Genomic DNA, 19,799 nt, shown 5'->3' on the forward strand with positions numbered 1-19,799 from the left:
TCAAGAGATAGGCATAACTAGGGTTGCCAACACCTAATAAATTACAGAATGCATCATAAAGGAATGCATCTTAAGCCTTTGTGCACTCTAAGTGCTGATTAGCAAAGAAAATCCCAGCGTTTTACACACTGTCCAAGGTCAGAAAGGGTTGAACGGCATTATTTCCAAGTCATCCTTGGTTTGCCAGAGAGGCAAATATGCACTTCTACATGCATGATGGTGATGCTGCTGGCATTTTGTCTCATTGACTCTGAGATGATTTTTCCACAGAAACCTCAGGTGACTGTTGTTGTCATCTCTGGAGGGTACTGAGTTGGTCTTGAATGTTGTCCATCACCTCAACACTGTGACGAAGGGGTCAGTCAAAAATAAAAACAAAGTATACACAAACCATGAGTACAGCCCCTGAAGGGTGCAATAAGTCACTACATTGTTCATATTACATTATGCTGTCATTTTGCTTCAGCAGGAGGAATACAATTTGTTACACACAGCTCCCTTCCCTGCTGGTAGTTACATTTAAAACTCAGCTGTGGTGGCCTAGAAATTGTTGTACGCGTACAGTCAACCTTACTTAAGTTGACTTCGCATATGTTGAATAATCGCCTAAGTCAAAGGTCTTTTCGAGTCCTCTTTATATTCTATCAATTTTAATCCCTCATAAGTCATATTTTCTCTAAGTCGAAGCTATTTCTTCAGTCCAAATATACTCAACTTAGGCAAGGTTGACTGTATTTGTGCAGAATTCAAAATTGTCTCTCTCACATCATTGGCAACACACTGCACTTGCCAACTGGTATGTTAATACAGACTCATCTATGCTGTCTTAAAATGTACTCCACTCAGTATCATAAGCACAAGTACAGTGGACTCCCATTATAACGAAGTCCTCGGGACCGGCACTTTTCTTTCGTTATATCGGAATTTTGTTATAACCGAACAAATAAACAATAGAAATACATAGAGTGGATGACATTGCAGCCCAAATTTTCACTTCGTTATAACCGGAATTTCGTCATAACCGTGTTCGTTATAACGGGAGTGCACTGTACGATAAATCATCACTTATTTTGGTTACGTGCATAACATGAAATCCAACACAACATTGTAATATCAAAAAATGATCTATAATAAAAACACACAGCCCAGGCTACTTATTCATTTATTGGTACAATATTCACTTATTTTTTCTTTAATTTGTCTGTCTTTATTATCTTTTTCGTTTTCCTCATAGTAATTCTTTAATAAACTGATGGCATTGTGATGACTTTTTCAAATACATACATGTCTGATGAGCAAAAGATGTATAATTCACAAAATGAATGGCTCAAATAGCTGCTCTGGCCAAAGACAATACAAGTGTAAAATATGGGTCTAACTTACTTTCTCTCTATTGCCTCTGCCCTGAAAAGCAAGGGGGAAAAAGAAATAAAAGTATGATAACTTTAATTGTAGTTATGCATGAAAGTACAACACTACTACGTGAACAATGTATTACTATTTGCAGACACATGCCAGGTAGAGTGGAATTACAGCACATGACACCCTGAACACATGCAACTTTCTTCTTCTTTTTTAACACTGTTCATCAGAGCTTGTGAGTAGTTTACACATCTACTAGCCCAAATTCTAAGTTCACTAGACCACAGAAACATCCATATACACAGCAGTCTGTAAAGTCCCCTCTGCATACATTGTTTTAAAGCATTATACTGTACTCTGAATGTTTTGATGAATTTAACAGCAGAGAAATGTAACAGGTGCTGTACACTGGAAGTATGGCAGAGTATGGTTGGATAAATTCTTACTGCCATGAATTTATACTGATGGATATCTAACATCACTGGTTTTAAATTCTTTGTCAAAATTCATCTGCCTGCCAAAATCAAGCCAGCTTGGCTGGACACAGCTTTTAATACATGTACTTGTCTATTCAAAAGCTCTCGCACTATATGAATGACCTTGCATTATATACTGTATCAGGGTGGTCCATGAGGGGTTTTAGCATGTCGCTGCAACATGCTACAATTCTTGTGCAACATCCTTAAAAGCCAGCAACATGCTATGCAACATCCTCAAGAATTTGCAACAAGCTCAAAGTAAAAGTATTCAAAAATGTGCAAAACATGTGCATAACATAAGAAACATCAAACTACCTGGTACTTAATAGATATTTGTGTGCAAAACATGAGAGAGAACAGTGAATGTAAGCAGCACAAAGAGAGATACATGTAAGCAGCAAAATATTGCGTACTACGTACTCATTGTGTGCACTCCGCACATATTCAATTTCTGCAATATTCTCTGATTCTGAGCTTGCAACATGCTCAAATTTCAAGTTGTGGACCACCCTGCTGTATAAATATATCTACAACTGTGAAGAATATCTGGTGGAGTCAAATTACATGTATATTTGAATCATATGCCATATTCTGAACCTTCAATATGTACAAGATTGCATTTCTTTTTTTCAGCATACTCATGGATATATATCACACTCAAAAGCAATTATTTACTAATTGATATTAAATATGCATATATGCACCAATTCCAATATTTTCATTTATCTACTTATTAAAAAAAAAGTAATTCACTGTATTCTGTGTAAAATACATCGTACTGATTGTACACTAAATGTGGAAGTTACAAGCCCAAATGCATGTACTATGTTAAAGCCTGATTATGATGAACACATGTCATAGCTTCAATTGCATCTTGCATCATGGTTTTACTCACTGGAATCTTAGATGTGAGGCAAGTATTTCCATTTTCTTGAGTGTCTGTTAGAATAAAAAACAAAAAAACAAACAAAATCACACACACACATGTAATATCTTGTTTTGAGAAACCAAGACAAAATACCAGTATCCAGATATCTTTACCTTCAACTTTCTCTCTTTATTGGACATGAAGAGAAAAATACACAAAAATTGCAATTTATATTAACAAAAATATATGTCAGTCTATAAACACATACAAACAAGTAAATCTTATTTCTGAATATTTAGCATCATGAAAATACATATATTTGACCTTTGTAATTATGATGTACACAGAAAGGAGAATCCCCCACAATTTCCACAATGTTCAGCATATTTTCCCTGTGTATTGATATGTTGATTTTCTTGAACACTCCTCACAATATACGGTAGAGTTAATCAATGCAAGAATGGACATAAGAATCTTACCTGCAGTGAACTTTCCACAGTCCCCTCCTGTGAGGCGAAGCTCTTCGCTGCATGCAACAACATCTATGAGGAGAAAATAATGCACATCAGTTAATCAAGAGTGTGATGATAATCCATAAAAAATTAAATTGCAATTTGGTTTAAAAAACTCTTTTGAAAATGTGTGGTCTTATTTGAATGTCTTGACAACATATGGAGACTAAAAAACAATAAAACCAAAGGAAGAAGTTACTGGAATTGCTGGAAAACTTCATCTGAAACACAGCATCTTGACCTTCAACCATCCTAGTATAGCCTGAGCTCAATGATTTTATCATCCAACAAGCAAATTAACTTGCAAAGCTTTCTTCTGCAAGAGCTTGTGGAAGTACTGACAAGGAAGGTCTTCAGTTGTTTGACTGAAGATGCAATCACAGGTACGCTTGCAGAATACACAAACACACACAAACACACACACACACACACAATTTGTGATTATTTTTTAAGTGAAGGAGGCAGGACAGACAGAGGAAGAACAAAGAAGCAATTAACATGTTGATGCACCCACTCTCACACAAAAACACCACACCCATACCACAAGGCACAACAGTGGTCAAATTTTGCTATGCACGCGTACTTGACTTCCATACAAAAAAAAAAAACAAAAAAAAAAAACTAAATAAGTGACATTCATAAAGATAGGCCGTTATGGATTATGTTTTCATCAAGAACAAACAACAGACATTGACTGCAGCACAGTTGATAATCCTCTGCTTTGCATATTATGAAATGAGGCTTTCCAGGGGTCATAAAGTCTTTGCAAAAGTTTTAGCAAAACACCTTCACAAATGAGTTTTAAATTTTCTTAAGCTTATTTTCTTCATTCTAATCTCTAGAAGTTCTATCAACGATGTCCATTTTTTTTGTTTTTGTTTTCGAGTGGTCTTCTGCCGAGTATTATGGTACAATGTAATATGTATACAAGGTAGGATACGGTATCCCTTATTCATCATTTAAGAAGTACAATAGCATTTCAAGTTCAACATGCCTCAAAATGGGTAACTTCTGGAACACACCACTGCCTTGGAAGGGAATACATCAAATACAAAATGAACATTAAAGATAAATTTCTACAACTTTACTTACTTCAAATTCAACTTTTTATACTGTACTGGATCAGAATGATGATGAGACTGTCTGTATCAAAGTGTATGACTGACTATGTCTATGACAGGGCCTCAATCATCGATCATGCTTGGATTATTCATTCAAATCTTAGTATCGGCTTACAACAAAACATTTAGGCCTCAAACATGAGTTGAATTGGAGCCTCTTTAATATGTTTACAACACCATGTACGGGTATATGGCACACATGTCACATAATGAATCTATGTCTCCATTCCATCACATTAAACCTTTGCTTTGGCTTTGCAGTTCCGTTCATTGCCATTGCCATTTATTGGCACAATAATCCAGCGCAATACTCAGACAGACTACTACACAGTCACAGATGAGAATGATTCGAAATGCATTTCATATTTTTATCTATTTTGGTAGTGAGTGATTCTGTGCTGTGTAGTCTGTGTATGAGATATAATATATAACATTTTAGATTGGAGAACTAGGTACAAGTTCAGTAATATATCACAGAATTATTAAACACGCGAGTGTACTCTGTAGCATAGCAGACTCTGTCTCATAATATCATACAATTTGTATTCAGTGAGCACACATACGGTAATTACGGGTGCCATACACTCGCTCTGCAGCTCTGGCCTGCCTGCTTGGACCCGAACCTATGGGAAAAACGTTGGGTTAGGGTTTTTGGTTATGGTTATGGTTAGGGTTAGGGTTAGGGTTGGGGTTAGGGTTAGGGTTAGGGTTAGGGTTAGGGTTTGATGGTTAGGGTTAGGATTAGGATTAGGGTTAGGTTTAGGGATAGGGTCCCCGATAGATTTTTAGTTTCCCCAATCTGTGCCGTCTAAAAAAAACGCACCCGGGACCGGGTATAAAAATCAGCTCGTCAGCTCGCTCGTCTGGCAGTGTCTGTCTTGTCTGGAGTTGCAGGTAACTGTGAGTGTAAAGTAATTGAAGAAAATGATACCATAGGACTCCTAGGTCTTACCTCGTTCGATTTTGAACTTCTAAGCACTTGACGAGCGAGAGAACCCAAGTCTGCGACATTTTCTTGAATTTTCTGTGGTAGCCTCGGGTCCATGTTGTGTGGTTGCATGGCCATTTCTGAATAAATGAAAACCATACCATACATCAACATACACGGCACGCAGTACAGTCACCGTTGTTCGGTGAGTAAACAGTGCGCACTCGTACTCTCTGATGAAAACTAGCGATCAATTTATCTATTGCCAATTTTACAATCTTAATTGATTGTTAGGGCCATCTTTTAAACAAAAATATGCAACAAGAGATATAAAAAACCTATAATCTGAACAATAATGTTTAATTGTATAACAAGTAATTTTAATTTTAATAAAGCGTAAATGACCAGATAATGAGATATTTTGTCCAACATACACAACACAAAATTACTAGTATCCAATGCAATGTGTACAAAAACTTGGTCTATAATTTCAGCGTCTGTAGCATTTGTTTTCAAACAGGAAAAATCTGCTGCCACAAGTTCGCTGTGACTGAAAATAGGCCTAAAACAGTGACTTAAATAGGGGTGAAATAAATTCTCCTATGCGTCCTGATTGACGTTAACTAAATGTAAGCCCAACAGTCATTTAAGCAGTAGTTTTTGGAAACTACAGTATCTAGAGGAGAGAAAATCCAGGGTTCTTTGTGTCACGGCTGTGATCACGATGATGATGGACACATGTTCAGCGGTTGTTTCAAACGGAAGCCCGGCCGCCGGTCGCCTGACGGGAGGGAAGCGGCGCGGTGATTGCTTGCACTCCGGCAGTTATAATGGACACTACTTCGAAAATGGTGGAGGCGACAATCGTGACAGCATCATTGCTTGCGACACTTTTAGTGATTTAGAGTCGGTAAGTGCATAGTTCACTGAAACATTCGTGACATATCCAGTATGCTGTTATAGTGTTAATGATCAACATCGAACATGTAACACGTTTACACAGCCTGAGGCTGTAACCAATGTGGTAACAACATGTGTACTGTAATGACTGTTGTGTTGTGTTAGCTGTATAAACTGCGACCAGCAGCCCCAGGCCCAATGCGTAGCAAAATCAGTCCGGGAAACCAGCTCATGAGGACCGCTCCCGCGTACGAGGACTGCCCCGCCTCATGAGGACCGCCCCCACGCCTCATGAGGCCAGGGGGGGAACGCCTCATGAGGCCCCCTACCCTAGTCACTTCTATTCATCTCACATCTGATGTATAAATCGTCGCAACTTTGCACTGTGATTTTTTGTTACACACACATGTCCACTATCCATGATGAAAAGAAGAAAAAATCCTATCTGTTTTTTTTTTCAAAAATCGAGTTTTAATCAACCGATGCAGAGCGCCCATTAAAACACACGTGGGGGCGGTCCTCATGAGGCGGGGCAGTCCTCGTACGCGGGAGCGGTCCTCATGAGCGGGTTTCCCGGACTGAAATGCCATATTAACCTTAGGGAGCTTTAGATTTTGACGCGTGGACGTTTGAGACGACGCTTGCGCTGGACGTTCTCCCCTTCCTGCGTCGTGCTGAAAAGTAGCTTTAGATTACGCTGGGACGCAACGTATAAAAAATAAAGTCACGCCCCTACAACGGTGCATGAAGTAGTTCTCGACTCTACGTTGTAAACTGTGTGGACGTAAAAATAGCCCAGTAAGCGTAGTGAAAAACTCAGGCGACGCAAGCTAAAAATAGATCGACTTGACGCGCGCTCCTGCGCATGCTCACAACATGTTTTTTCCCTCTGAACGTCTGCGCGTCAAAAATCTAAAGGGACAAAGCTCCCTAATGGCCCATTACGCTATACCCGCGCTACGCTTTGGGGCTGCTGGTCGCAGTCACCCTAGCTGTTGCTGTATACTATTAGTGTAAGTGTATAAAGTAAGAAAGAGTAAATTTAAAGTCGTGATGTCCGCACGTCTGGTCGGGCTAAATTTGCCATGTACACTGTACAGCCATCAGGTTAACACAGTCAAAATGTTAAAGGGACTGTACAGTACTGGTTGAGGTGAGGGATTCATGTTTTGAACATTCCTAAGTGAGATAATGAGAAACCTCTCATAAAATATGAAAGAGCATGTAATTTTAAGAAGGATTCAACATTTATTTGATGAAAATTGGTTTTCAAATGGCTGAGATATCCAAAAAAGTGATATAATAAAAGGCGACAGGCCACAACTTTATTAGGATCTCTTTGTTTCACCTTGTTTTTGGATATCTCGGCCATTTCAAAACCGATTTTCATCAAATAAACTTTTGATACCCCTTAGAATTGCATGCTCTTTGACATCTCATAGAGTGGTTTCTGAATATCTTGCAAAACTTTAAAAGCTAAATCCTCGCCTCGACCATCGACCAGAACTGTACACATTCTTTAAATTTCTAGACCCTAGGCCCTTTCACCCTACTTCTATTAGTTCCACTTCCCATGCTTCCACTACTACTACTACTACTACTACTACTACTACTAGAAATCAGTACTTGAATCTAGTAGTAGTAGTAGTAACTACCAGCAGTAGATGTCTATCACTATCAGATAGGTTTGTTGTTGTTGTTGTTGTTTTTTTTTTTTGTGGTCAGTCTGGAAAAATGCATGTCGCAGCCACAGCACAGCCACACTAGCCCACAGGTATATGTGTAGGTGATTGTGAGGTAGGTACACAAATGAATTTGTAAAATTACTAATACTACTAACTCAAATTGGTGTTGGGCATTGGATTAGGTTTTATATGGGAAGGGCCTATTATTACTCCAAAGATTTGGATGTATTTAAAATGAAGTAAAGTTCAAAACCTGCACCAAGGACCAGGTTCGAGCTCACATGCCAAAATTTCATCTGCGCACAAAAATCTATGAGGTTTCACCAATTGTTCACATGTCTAGCTGGCGGTCAAATTTTGGACAGCATTGTGGTCGAATTATGGGCGGCTAACTTTAAAGTAAAGAAAAAGTTGATGAAGGACTGCTGCTTTATGAAAAATTATAAAAACATTTGCTAATCAAAGATCAGTCAGTTAATATAATAAACCAGGCAAATTACATCGATCTAGAGGTTTTTGACCATTTGAGTGTGTGTATATTACATTGTATGTACACTGTATTAGTAAATACTTGTGGGATGTGCATTTTAGTTGCTGTGGACGCTTAGTTTAACTGAGCATTGTTTGTAGTATTTATGTGAAATTAGGCATTCCATCATGGGTTTACTTCAGAGCAAAATCTTTGTTGTCCCCGCCGAATGAGTTCGAGCAGGGGACTATGAAACGGGCTCCGTACGTGTGTGTGTCCGTGTGTCCGTCCGTCCGTCTGTCTGTCCGTCCGTCTGTCTGTGCGTCCATGTGTGATCAAAATGTTCAATTTGCTACTTCTCTGTCATTTATGAGCCAATTTTGATTCTGTTTGCTTTATATGATAGCACTACATGGGAGCTTTGAAACTTCTACACAGAATTTCAGTTGTGACCTTTGACCTTGACCTTTGACCTATATTGTACATTTTGCTTCAAAATGCTACTCCTTCGCCATTTCTAACCCGATTTCGATTCCGTTTGCTTTATGTGATGGCACTAGGTGAGGGCTTCAAAACTTCTACACAGAATTTTGACCTTTGACTTCTTTGACCTTTGACCTTGATTTTTGACCTATATTGTACATTGGCTACAAAATGCTACTCCTTCGCCATTTCTAACCCGATTTCGATTCCGTTTGCTTTATGTGATGGCACTAGGTGAGGGCTTCAAAACTTCAACACAGAATTTTGACCTTTGACTTCTTTGACCTTTGACCTTGATTTTTGACCTGCATTGTACATTTTGCTACAAAATGCTACTCCTTCGCCATTTCTAACCCGATTTCGATTCCGTTTGCTTTATGTGATGGCACTACAGTCTGTAGGTGAGGGCTTCAAAACTTCTACACAGAATTTTGACCCTTGACTTCTTTGACCTTTGACCTTGATTTTTGACCTATATTGTACATTGGCTACAAAATGCTCCTCCTTTGCCATTTCTAACCCGATTTCGATTCCGTTTTCTTTATGTGATGGCACTAGGTGAGAGGGCTTCAAAACTTCTACACAGAATTTTGACCTTTGACTTCTTTGACCTTTGACCTTGATTTTTTACCTATATTGTACATTGGCTACAAAATGCTACTCCTTTGCCATTTCTAACCCGATTTCGATTCCGTTTGCTTTTTGTGATGGCACTAGGTGAGGGCTTCAAGACTTCTACACAGAATTTTGACCTTTGACTTCTTTGACCTTTGACCTTGATATTTTACCGATATTGTACATTTTGCTACTAAATGCTACTTCTGGCGGGGACATATTTTACGCACCGCGTAATTTCTACTTTTCCTTGTTTTGTCATTGTTTTCATTTCTGTTTTTGTTGTCTTCTTTCTTTTCAGAAACGTCACTGTCTGGGGCTGAGTACCATTCATTCCTTTCAAATGTGCAATAATGAGCCGACAGTGCTGTCAAACTACAATTCATCGCAAGAGAGTATGGAGTGCTATGACGAGCAAAACAGTATGGAGACCAAAAATATTTCCAATGGCTTCCATCACGTCGGTGTCACTGAGCAACGTCAGGAAAGACCCAACAATCATCTGATATCGAATGGTTACTATGGCTACATCGCAAATTACACGCAGCCTGTGATGAATGATGCTAACAGCATGGAGGAGATGCAAGCAGAGTATGCAATTAGTGGACCACCGACCTGTATTGAAGTGAGTGCAAGTTATTTGTGATTGTAGATCTGTTTAAAAAGGTGCACAACAAACCTATTTACTGTGGGGCCCAGCTAAAACTCGCTGTCTGGCAAGTAAAATAAATGGGCACCTGCCCTGCGTCATTTTCATTGTCGATAGCCCATTTTTATGAGTAGGAGAAAATACAATTGTATCTTGTTTCTTTGATTTGAATTTCTTATATTTGCTTGTCAAGTTGTGCATCTGAATCTATCAGCATTGTTTTTTTTTCTGTGATTTTTTTTCTTCAAATTGTTTACTTGCTTGTGAAAATGGTGTATCTTGAGGTTAGCCTGGAAATAAGAATTTGCAACGATGTGAAATTGACTAGCACTTTTGATAGTGATGAGCAAAGTTCTCTTTTTCATCCATGTGTTTTTTGTTTAATGTTTACATTAACTGTTATGAAATGCATAATTTATAAAGTTTTGTTTTGTGCTTTCCCCCTTACATTGTAGGTCATAATGAATATACTTTGCACATGTAACACATTTGCTGTAAATCATCATGATGATAAATCTTACATTCATATCCACCCTCTAAGAGCTCCAAATAATGTTCAGTGTCAAAGCATCTGATATGCACCCTACAACTTCGCAAAAGCAGTAGTTGTCACCTTGTATTACCAATCTGTTTCTTGACAGCCCAAGGAAAGGAGGGTCTGTGCAAGGTGCAGTGCAGGCGAACCAGTAAGTATGCTTCTTAAAAAATGTTACAGAACACAGAGGTGCATCTAGCCAGAAGTTCACAGCCATTCTTCTCAAAACTGTTTTCTCTGTTGGCCCTTTTTTAGCTCACCTGAGCCGAAGGCTCAAGTAAGCTATCGCGATCGCTCTTCGTCCGGCGTCCGTTGTCCGTCGTGCGTCGTGCGTTATGCATAAACTTTTTACATTTTCATTTTTTTCTTGAGAACCCCTTGACCGATTTTCCCCAAACTTGGCAGGTAGCATCCCTAGGGGGATAGGATCTCAATTTGTTCTAGTGGGTACCATACCCCACCTGGGGGCCCCCATAGTTGCCCAAACCCCCCAAATTAAGGAATCTTTAAAGATCTTCTCTAGAACCAGAAGTGATAGAGCTAAGTTAATGCTATAAGTTAGTACATTGATGACTGTAGTTTCACGTTTGTTCATGGTGGAATCAGGGGTGCCCCCCTTTGGGACCCAGGGGAGGGGGTGGGGAGGGGTCCTAATGGGGCCCAAATTGTACATTTTCATCTTTTTCTAGAAAATCCCATGATGAATTTTGACCAAACTTGGCAGGTAGCATCCCTAGGGGGATAGAATCTCATTCCCATCAAATAGGCACCATGCCCCAAGCTGGTGGCCCCAGGGGGGCTTAAATTGGGGCCTAAATTGTAAATTTTCATCTTTCTCATGAAGACCCCCATAATGAATTTTTAGCTCACCTGAGCCAAAGGCTCAAGTGAGCTATTGCGATCGCTCTTCGTCCGGCGTCCGTCGTGCGTCGTCCGTCGTGCGTAAACTTTTACATTTTCATCTTCTTCTTGAGAACCCCTCGACCGATTTTCACCAAACTTGGCAGGTAGCATCCCTAGGGGGATAGGATCTCAATTTGTTCAAGTGGGCACCATTCCCTACCTGGGGGGCCCCCAGAGGGGCCCAAACCCCCCAAAATTAAGGAATCTTAAAAAATCTTCTCTTCTAGAACCAGAAGTGATAGAGCTAAGTTAATACAATGAATTAGTACATTGATGACTGTAGTTTCAAGTTTGTTCATGGCGGAATCAGGGGTGCCCCCCTTGGGACCCAGGGGAGGGGGGTGGGGAGGGGTCCTAATGACGCCCAAATTGTATATTTTCATCTTTTTCTTGAAACTACCATTATGAATCTCCACCAAAGTTGGCAGGTAGCATCCCTAGGGGGAAAGAATCTCATTCCCATCAAATGGGCACCATGCCCCCATCTGGGGGGCCCCAGGGGACCTAAATTTGGACCGAAATTGTAAATTTCATATTTTTCTTGAAAACCCTATCACTAATTTTCACCAAACTTGGCAGGTAGCATCCCTAGGGGGGATAGAATCTCAATTCCATCAATTGGGCACCATGCCCCACCTGGGGGCCCCAGGGGTCCCCCCCCCCTCCTGTAAGGAATCTTTACAGATTTTCTCTAGAACTGAAAGTGATTGAGCAAAATTAATACAATGAGTCAGTATATTGATGACTGTTGTTTCAAGTTTGTTCATGGGAGAATCAGGGGTGCCCTCCCTACCCTCCACCCCCTTGGGACCCAAGGAAGTGGGATGGGATGGGGGGGGGGGGGGGTGTCCAAATGCAGGCCTACTTAAATTTTCATCTTTTTGCTGGAAACAACATAATGGATTTTCATCAAACTTGTCAAGTAGCATTCCCATAGGGATAAGATCTCAAAGTGTTTGAATGGGCACCATGCTTTCCTTGGGGGCCCCAGGGGGTCCAAACCTCCTAAATTAATGAATATTAAATAATATTTTTCTCTAGTTCTAATCAAAAGTGATAGGGCTTTAAGTCTTTTTTCCCAAGCTGCATAATCCAACATTCAATAAAGTACAGTGTACTTGGCAGGTATTTTTACCAGTGTGATGGAATATGTAAATGGATACCATGCCCCCATTCTCAAAGCTACCCCCACCATAAGTTTCCAATGTTCTCAGGTAAGGGTCTGCAAGAATGCATGGAAGGTGAACTTGCAATACTCAGGTGAGCGTGTGACCCGCGGGTCTCTTGTCACAGAACTTGGCAGTTAGCATCCCTAGGAGGATAGAATCTCAATGCCATCAAATGGGCACTATGCCCCACCTTGGGGGCCCCCTGGCCCCAACCCCCCCCCCCCCCCCCCCCCCCCCCCCAATAAGAAATCTTTAAAGATTTTTTCTAGAACCAGAAGTGATTGAGCTAGGTTAATACAATGAGTCAGCAATTGATGACTGTTGCTTCAAGTTTGTTCATAGCAGAATCAGGGGTGCCCCCCCTCCACCCCTGCCCTACTTGGGACCCAAGGGAGTGGGGTGGGATGGGTCCAAATGATGATGTAAATTGTACATGTTCATAATAGTTGAAAACCCCTTGATGAATATTTACCAAACTTGACAGGTAGCATGCCAAGGAGATAAGATCTCAATTTGTTCAACAGGGCATCATGCTCCCCTTTGGGGACCTGAGGGGGCCTAATACCCCAGTGCGCATCATTTTGTTACAATTCACAAGCGCGCAAACATCTTGCTAGTTGCTTGCTTCATACGCAGTTTTAGGGGCTTCCCCTTTTCAGCGCTGGGACGTGACTGCCGAGTCAACTTCAAAGACGAGTAGAAGCCGGGTAATTTTGTGCAGTTTATGCTTGCTCTACTTGATTGTGTAGATGATAATAATTATATTGGATGGCATTAATTCATGGAATACACTCGTTAGGGTCAATATTGCACTCATCTTAGATTCGTGCAATATTGGCCCTAACTTGCGCAATATTCCCTGGTATCCCATTCATAGCCATCCAATGTAATGTAAATACATGTATTCTTCTCTAGAATCAGAAGAGATAGGGCTTTAAGTCTTTTTTTTTTTTCCACTCTGCATAAACCAACATTCTATAAAGTACAGTGTACTTGGCAGGTATTTTTACCAGTGTGATGGAATATGTGACCCGCTACAACAAAAGGATCCTGAAGTCGCTGACGGGTGAGCCGAGAAAATTGAGTGTGAAGTCAGATCATCAAAATCCATCAAAATGTACAGATTTCTGTTTTTGACATAATTTGGTAGTCTAATGTATCTTCTCTCATCTGCCGAAATTTCGAAACTAAATGATTAAAGGAAAGGCAAGAAAATAATGTTTTTCTGGGTCATGATTTTCCAACTTTCAACGGAACAGAAATGTGTCCGAAGATTTAGATATAGCACCGCAGCTAGACTCCGCCCCTAGCAACGAGGGAGTGATCTCATTGGTCAGTGCGTGGCATCCTGGTTACTGATTGGTCATGCGTAGACTGCTGGCGCTAAGCTTGAATGAACATCGTGGAGGTTGCTAGGAGCGTACCTTCTATTGTCAAACGGTTAAAACTGTCTTGCTTCCCCTTGATCATGATAGTGTCGGAAGGAATACTTTGAAGGCGGTTTTCTCGAAACACTGATTTCTTAAACCACTCGACATGCACTAATAAAATCATTGTTATCTCCGCAACCGAGTACTTTTACGAGTCATGTTATATATGACATTAAAGTGGAAGAGTAAGGGAATGATGTCATGTCATTTTCAGAAAATTGTCCTCCCCCTACTTTCGGATCCTTTTGTTGCAGCGGGTCACATATGCAAATGGACACCATGCCCCCAGCTCTCAAAGCTAACCCTACCACAAGTTTCCTATGTTCTCATATAAGAGTCTGCAAGAATGCATAGAAGGTGAACTTGCGATACTCAGGTGAGCGCGAGACCCCCGGGTCTCTTGTTTTTTACTAGTTTCATGGCAGGCTTTTAGTTATGAAGTGGAACAAACTGCAGTATACTTTTGTAAGACAACATCACATAAGTGAATGGAATTAAAAAGTCCTTCAATATTCCTGATATTTTGTTGCTTTGTTGACTTCTGAGTAAAGTCAACATTTGGACAAGTTGACAGATATTCTCCTGTCTTTGAAACTTATATACCTATATGCAAGGCTACTGTGTATCTTACTCAAAAGTAGAGAGTCTGAAGAAATATTCACATTGTATAACTGGCACTAACTCAAGTAAGGAATTCAATCTTTAGGGCTACTATCAGCCTCAGGTTCTAGTGTGGCTGACAAAAAAAAATTGTGGCATTAAGGTAGGGAAAGCAAGTAGAGTTCACCTTCCTTCGAGCAGTGTTGCAAGAACTCCTTTCAGAATGCTTAGTGGAAGTTTGGTTTTTTTTACTCTAGCCACAGTAATTACACACTGTCTCTAACAATGATTTTTGCATTTTCGTATGAAAACTAAGTGGCATTTATTGTCGAAAATGTGACAGCAGCTCTAATATAATGCACTCCCGTTACAACAAACACGGTTATAACGAAATTCCAGTTACAACGAAATAAAATTTCAGGCTGTAGCATTATCGGCTCTATGTTTTTTATTGTTGATTTGTTGTTATAATGAAATTTCGATAAAATGAAAGAAAACTGCCGGTCCCGAGGACTTCATTATAACGAGAGTCCACTGTAGTGGTTAAAAACATGGAATTTGTAATTACCTGTCATGAATAAACAAGAACACAAAGAAATATGATGACTAAAAAAACATGAATAAAACACAAGGTAGATATCATAATTGAGGAAATTCTAGTAAAACATGATATGGCTCAAATGTCTCTTTCTTTTTCAGGGACACATCACTCATATTGTGTATACCAATAAGAACTAGATGACACACCTACCTCTGATATACTGGCTTATAATCTACATGGAGCTGCTCTGTGATTCAGGAATACATGGGAAGTCAAGTCGTCCACAGTCACCCCGTGGCAGGAAAACCTTAGGTGCTAATGAATGGCTACCTCCACCTTCCATATACACAGCAACAACTGATCAGCAGTGTCTCCTGGCATCAAGACTTTTCTCACAGTGGTGTCACATCCAGACACGTGTGTGTTCCAAGCACCCCTTCCCCCTTCACATTAATGTCATTTCATCCATCTGTATTCCTGATCCACTGATGGAGGTTTGTGTGTCACAAAGAATTCATTATTAAGTGTGATTAACAGGCTAACCATGGAATGTCAGTTGATTAAACAGCCCTGCAGTTGGCTGCCACTCACTGTAATTGGCATCCAAAAGTGTGTGAGGAATAGACAATGACAGGATCAAGGTATTGAGGTGAGATTTTAAATTACACCATAGATTAACAAGCTGTCTTTTTTAAAGTGCTAGGCATTAATGCAGCTTGTCAAAATACATGTGCATGTCCTTGCTAAATACTGTTTGGCATACAACAGTGTTTGTGGAAGTCTTTCAGAGTATCTTGTCATGGGTATAAACAGCTTAAATATACCTGTATTCTTTCATTCCTGTGTTTGATGGATCCACCATGAAGGCCTGTTCTGCAGAGAGATAGTAATGGTGGAATTGCTAGAGAACTACATATTTTATGTGAGAGAAATTGGCATGTTGTGTTTGTTTGTTTGTGTGTGTGTGTGTGTGTGTGTGTGTGTGTTAGTGTTATTTGATAAACAGTTCAGGTTATTCAGTTATGGATGACTTTTCATATATAGTGCAGTATGGAAGAGCATTTGTTCCACAAAAAGAAAAAAGAAAAAAAAAGAAGCATGCCACTTGAGAGTGAGTGCATTGAGTCCTGTTAAAAGCTTGCTTTTTTGTTATCAAAGTACTGTAAAAGTGGTTATTCTCGCACTTGGCTGGGTAAGATGAATTTTGTGTGTTTTTAATTTCATGGAATCAAGACATGTATTAATGGACCATGTGATACACAAAAATATTCACGTGTTTTTATTTCCGTGCTGGTTTCTGATCGCGTGAAATGCAGGAAAATTTCCACACTGCAAAAATGTCCACTTTTACAGTATATTTATTCTTTAAAAAACTTAATATGTTAAGAATGTGAATACATTTAGAATGCAGGGTACTGCTGAATGTTAACCTATATACTCCTTTTCTGTAGTCTACTACAGTTCACAAACATTCCAAATAACATTATCTCCTGTATTTGATGGAGTATTTTAACTCTGCTGGCGAGAAAATGCAGGAAAACTTTGCAAAATTGTACTTGCCATTTGACCCAGTTTAGGAAATCACACTGAAAGTGCTTGAATTACAGTGTACATGACAATGAATACTGATATTACTATATGCAAATTCTGTTCAATATTTATGTCAAATATCCAAGTGTGTATCTCATAGAGCCTGTGAATTTATTTCGAAATTTGATTGTGAAAATTTGTCTAAGAAAGAATGAAATGCTGTAAGTTGTCTCTTATGGCTAGTATGTGAATTACAGTTCAAGATTATAGCCCTTGAGGTGGTGATTCAAAGCATAATATTATGTATAGTATTTTAGGGTTTGAACAAGGAAACATGCAGGTTATTTTTTAGTCTTGTAAATAGTGTGGGTGACCATGTGGAAGTTTCTTTGAGCTGGAACAAACAACATTGCATGATCTATGACATTGTTCATTCTTTCATCTCTTTAATTTTGAACTGTCTTGGATATTTACAGATTAAATATTAATAAACTAAAGTGTACATAGTAGACAAAAAGACATCTTTGATGCGAGCAGAACTGTATAATTACCTACATATATCACTCAAGAATTGTTGCTACCTGCTTTGATTTATGAAATATTAATAATAAAGAATTGATGTAGTGCTGTGCAGAGTAGGATAATGAGATAACTTCATTTTACATCTATGCAAACCTACATGTATCTGTTTGAGCTGCAACACTTTTAGTGTGTACTTTTCTATTGTTCCACTCAGAAACATTGGATACCTACTAGCTCACATTGGAAAGCTTTGTCAGGAATAGGTCTTAGAGAAGACTTCAGAACTTTTTGTTAGTACGGCAATGGTAGCATGAGGCTAATTAATGCTGGATACAGTGTATGCTCAATTTCATTACTAAAACATACAGTATACCCAACAGTTTATGTGTGCACACTCTGCAATGTCATTGCTACTACAACATAATATTCTTTTGCTTCATATCTACCATGATGATGAACAGCATCTGCAGAGTACAGTCAACTTTGCCTAAGTCATATCTGGACGGAAGAAATAGTTTTGACATAGGGAAAATTCGACTTATGAGGGATTAAAATCAATAGAATATATAGAGACAAGGACTTGAAAAGACCTTCAGCTTAGGCAGTTATTCAACGTAAATGCGAGGTGGACTTAAAGCAAGGTTGACTGTACAGTTTATACGCTGTGGACTTTCAGGATAGGAGACATACTCTATGTATGTAGAACATACATTCACTTGAGAAGCGACTGTGTCATTCTCTTTGTCTTTGTTTCATATACGTGTATTGACAAAATGTTCTTAGCTTGTCTGCAATCTGCAATAAGTCTGTCTTATGCTATGTGTTCCTTGCTGTAAAGTAAAGATGATGTGAATACATGATGAGGTATACTGGCATTTAATCATTCATGTACGTAAAGTAAGTTTACGTAAGTTGGGCATGATACACATACACGCACATTCACACAACTAACATACATTGTACACACACACACACTCACACACACACACACACACACACACACGCTTTCACACACTCAAACTTACACACACATACATACACAATACAGTCCCTTTGAATAGAAAGTTAGTGGCATACAAATACATGTACATGTATGTCATACCTGATGTGTAGTTAAATGTCATACAAGGGCTTGTCTCCTTTGTGTATAGATATTGGATCCTTCAACTGCTATGAAGCAAAGTGCCTATCATTTGTTAGAAATATATTATGCAGTCAGATATGAATATGGCAAGTGTAAGTAATGTATATTGAGTCTAGAGTTGTTGGGTTTTTTTTCATTATGTCACACAAATTCCCTTGTTTCTTCTTCTTGATGATATGCAAGTGGAAATCAATGCAACTTCCGTTGATGGCATGATGTTCACCAGCTACTTAAAGAAAAAAAAATGCAGCCACATCAAATGATTGCAGATTTTGTGAGTTATGCTTTCTATGTAAAGTATCCTGTGGTGCTTTGAATTTAAATGCATTTTTTGTCATTTTAACAAGTGTTTCTAAACCAAATGTTTGCAAGTTTCAGGTGCCTTTTGTAGTAGCTGTCAGTATTCATGAACATGCAATACCCTTTACAGTAAGAGCATATTACTCTTTGTTAAAATACGTTGTACCTCTCATTCTTTTTGAAGATGTCATTTTGCCAGAGTTTGTGGGGAGTGTGTAGCCCTTTGTAAACAACAACAACAACAACAACAACAACAACAACAACAACAACAAATCAGACTATCATACTGAGAGTGCTATCATAAATGAGGCAGTGAAATTAAAGCAACAGGCCAGTTGATTGATATGGGACATACAGTTTACATTGTATGTAATATATGTTACAGAAGTTGTGACTTCATACACTGCATCAGTTGGGTTATGAAAAAGCCTCTGACTTTTATCATGCATGTATGGTCACAAACTTATTTCATTATCACTTCAAGAATTTGTGTCCATCTATTGTCATGTCTTGGGCCATGTGACCCAGATGGCGGTTTTCAGATGCTACACGAGATGATTTATTGGCTCCAAGTGTTTATGAAGTGCTCGATGCTAACATTTTCTTGTGACCTGTTTAAAGGCTATTAATATCTTTAAATTGTAGATTTTAGTGGCCTGAAAAAGAAATGTATCAGCCCAAAATAAAAGGAAACAGAACACTCTATTTTAAATCTTATTTGCATGATCAGGCCACCAAAAAATAACCTTTTTGAAATTTGGTGGCCAATGTCCTATTTTATTGGCCCTGGGTTACCGCCAATATCAAGCCCTGCTTAATAACTCTGGCCCTAAGTTAAAAGTGCCTACCAGTAATAAACAAAAATTCAGTTATGCCCATTGTGCCAGTATATCAAAGGCTATACAGCACAATGTGTAAATACAGGTGCAATGATACTGAAAAAGCTCGCTAGTGCTGCATTGCTGGCTTACTGAATAATTTTTGCTCCTGGTTTTAATTTTCTTTTCCCTTTTAGTGTATACAACTGTACATAGTTTGATAAATGTCATTATGA

General features: G+C 39.1%; 2 protein-coding genes across 2 annotated transcripts; one reads left to right on the plus strand and one right to left on the minus strand.

Annotated features, from left to right (window-relative positions):
- Positions 1-171: 171 nt before the first annotated feature.
- On the minus strand, positions 172-5,408 carry LOC139708161 (BLOC-1-related complex subunit 7-like). The gene is made up of 5 exons (XM_071620135.1): positions 5,295-5,408; positions 3,189-3,251; positions 2,737-2,780; positions 1,384-1,404; positions 172-344 (listed from the first exon to the last, which is right to left on the minus strand). The coding sequence occupies exons 1-5, from the start codon at positions 5,406-5,408 to the stop codon at positions 293-295; spliced, it is 294 nt and encodes a 97-aa protein (XP_071476236.1). The 3' UTR covers positions 172-292.
- Positions 5,409-5,994: 586 nt separating this feature from the next.
- Positions 5,995-15,446, plus strand: LOC139708171 (uncharacterized). Its single transcript, XM_071620145.1, has 4 exons — positions 5,995-6,180; positions 9,724-10,047; positions 10,713-10,757; positions 15,408-15,446. The coding sequence occupies exons 1-4, from the start codon at positions 5,995-5,997 to the stop codon at positions 15,444-15,446; spliced, it is 594 nt and encodes a 197-aa protein (XP_071476246.1).
- The last annotated feature ends 4,353 nt before the right edge of the window (positions 15,447-19,799 follow it).

The sequence above is a fragment of the Diadema antillarum genome, unplaced genomic scaffold (genome assembly GCF_040938485.1).
Source record: "Diadema antillarum isolate AM-2024a unplaced genomic scaffold, OU_Dant_1.0 seq00001316_RagTag, whole genome shotgun sequence".
In the NCBI taxonomy this organism is placed as follows: Eukaryota; Metazoa; Echinodermata; class Echinoidea; order Diadematoida; family Diadematidae; genus Diadema; species Diadema antillarum.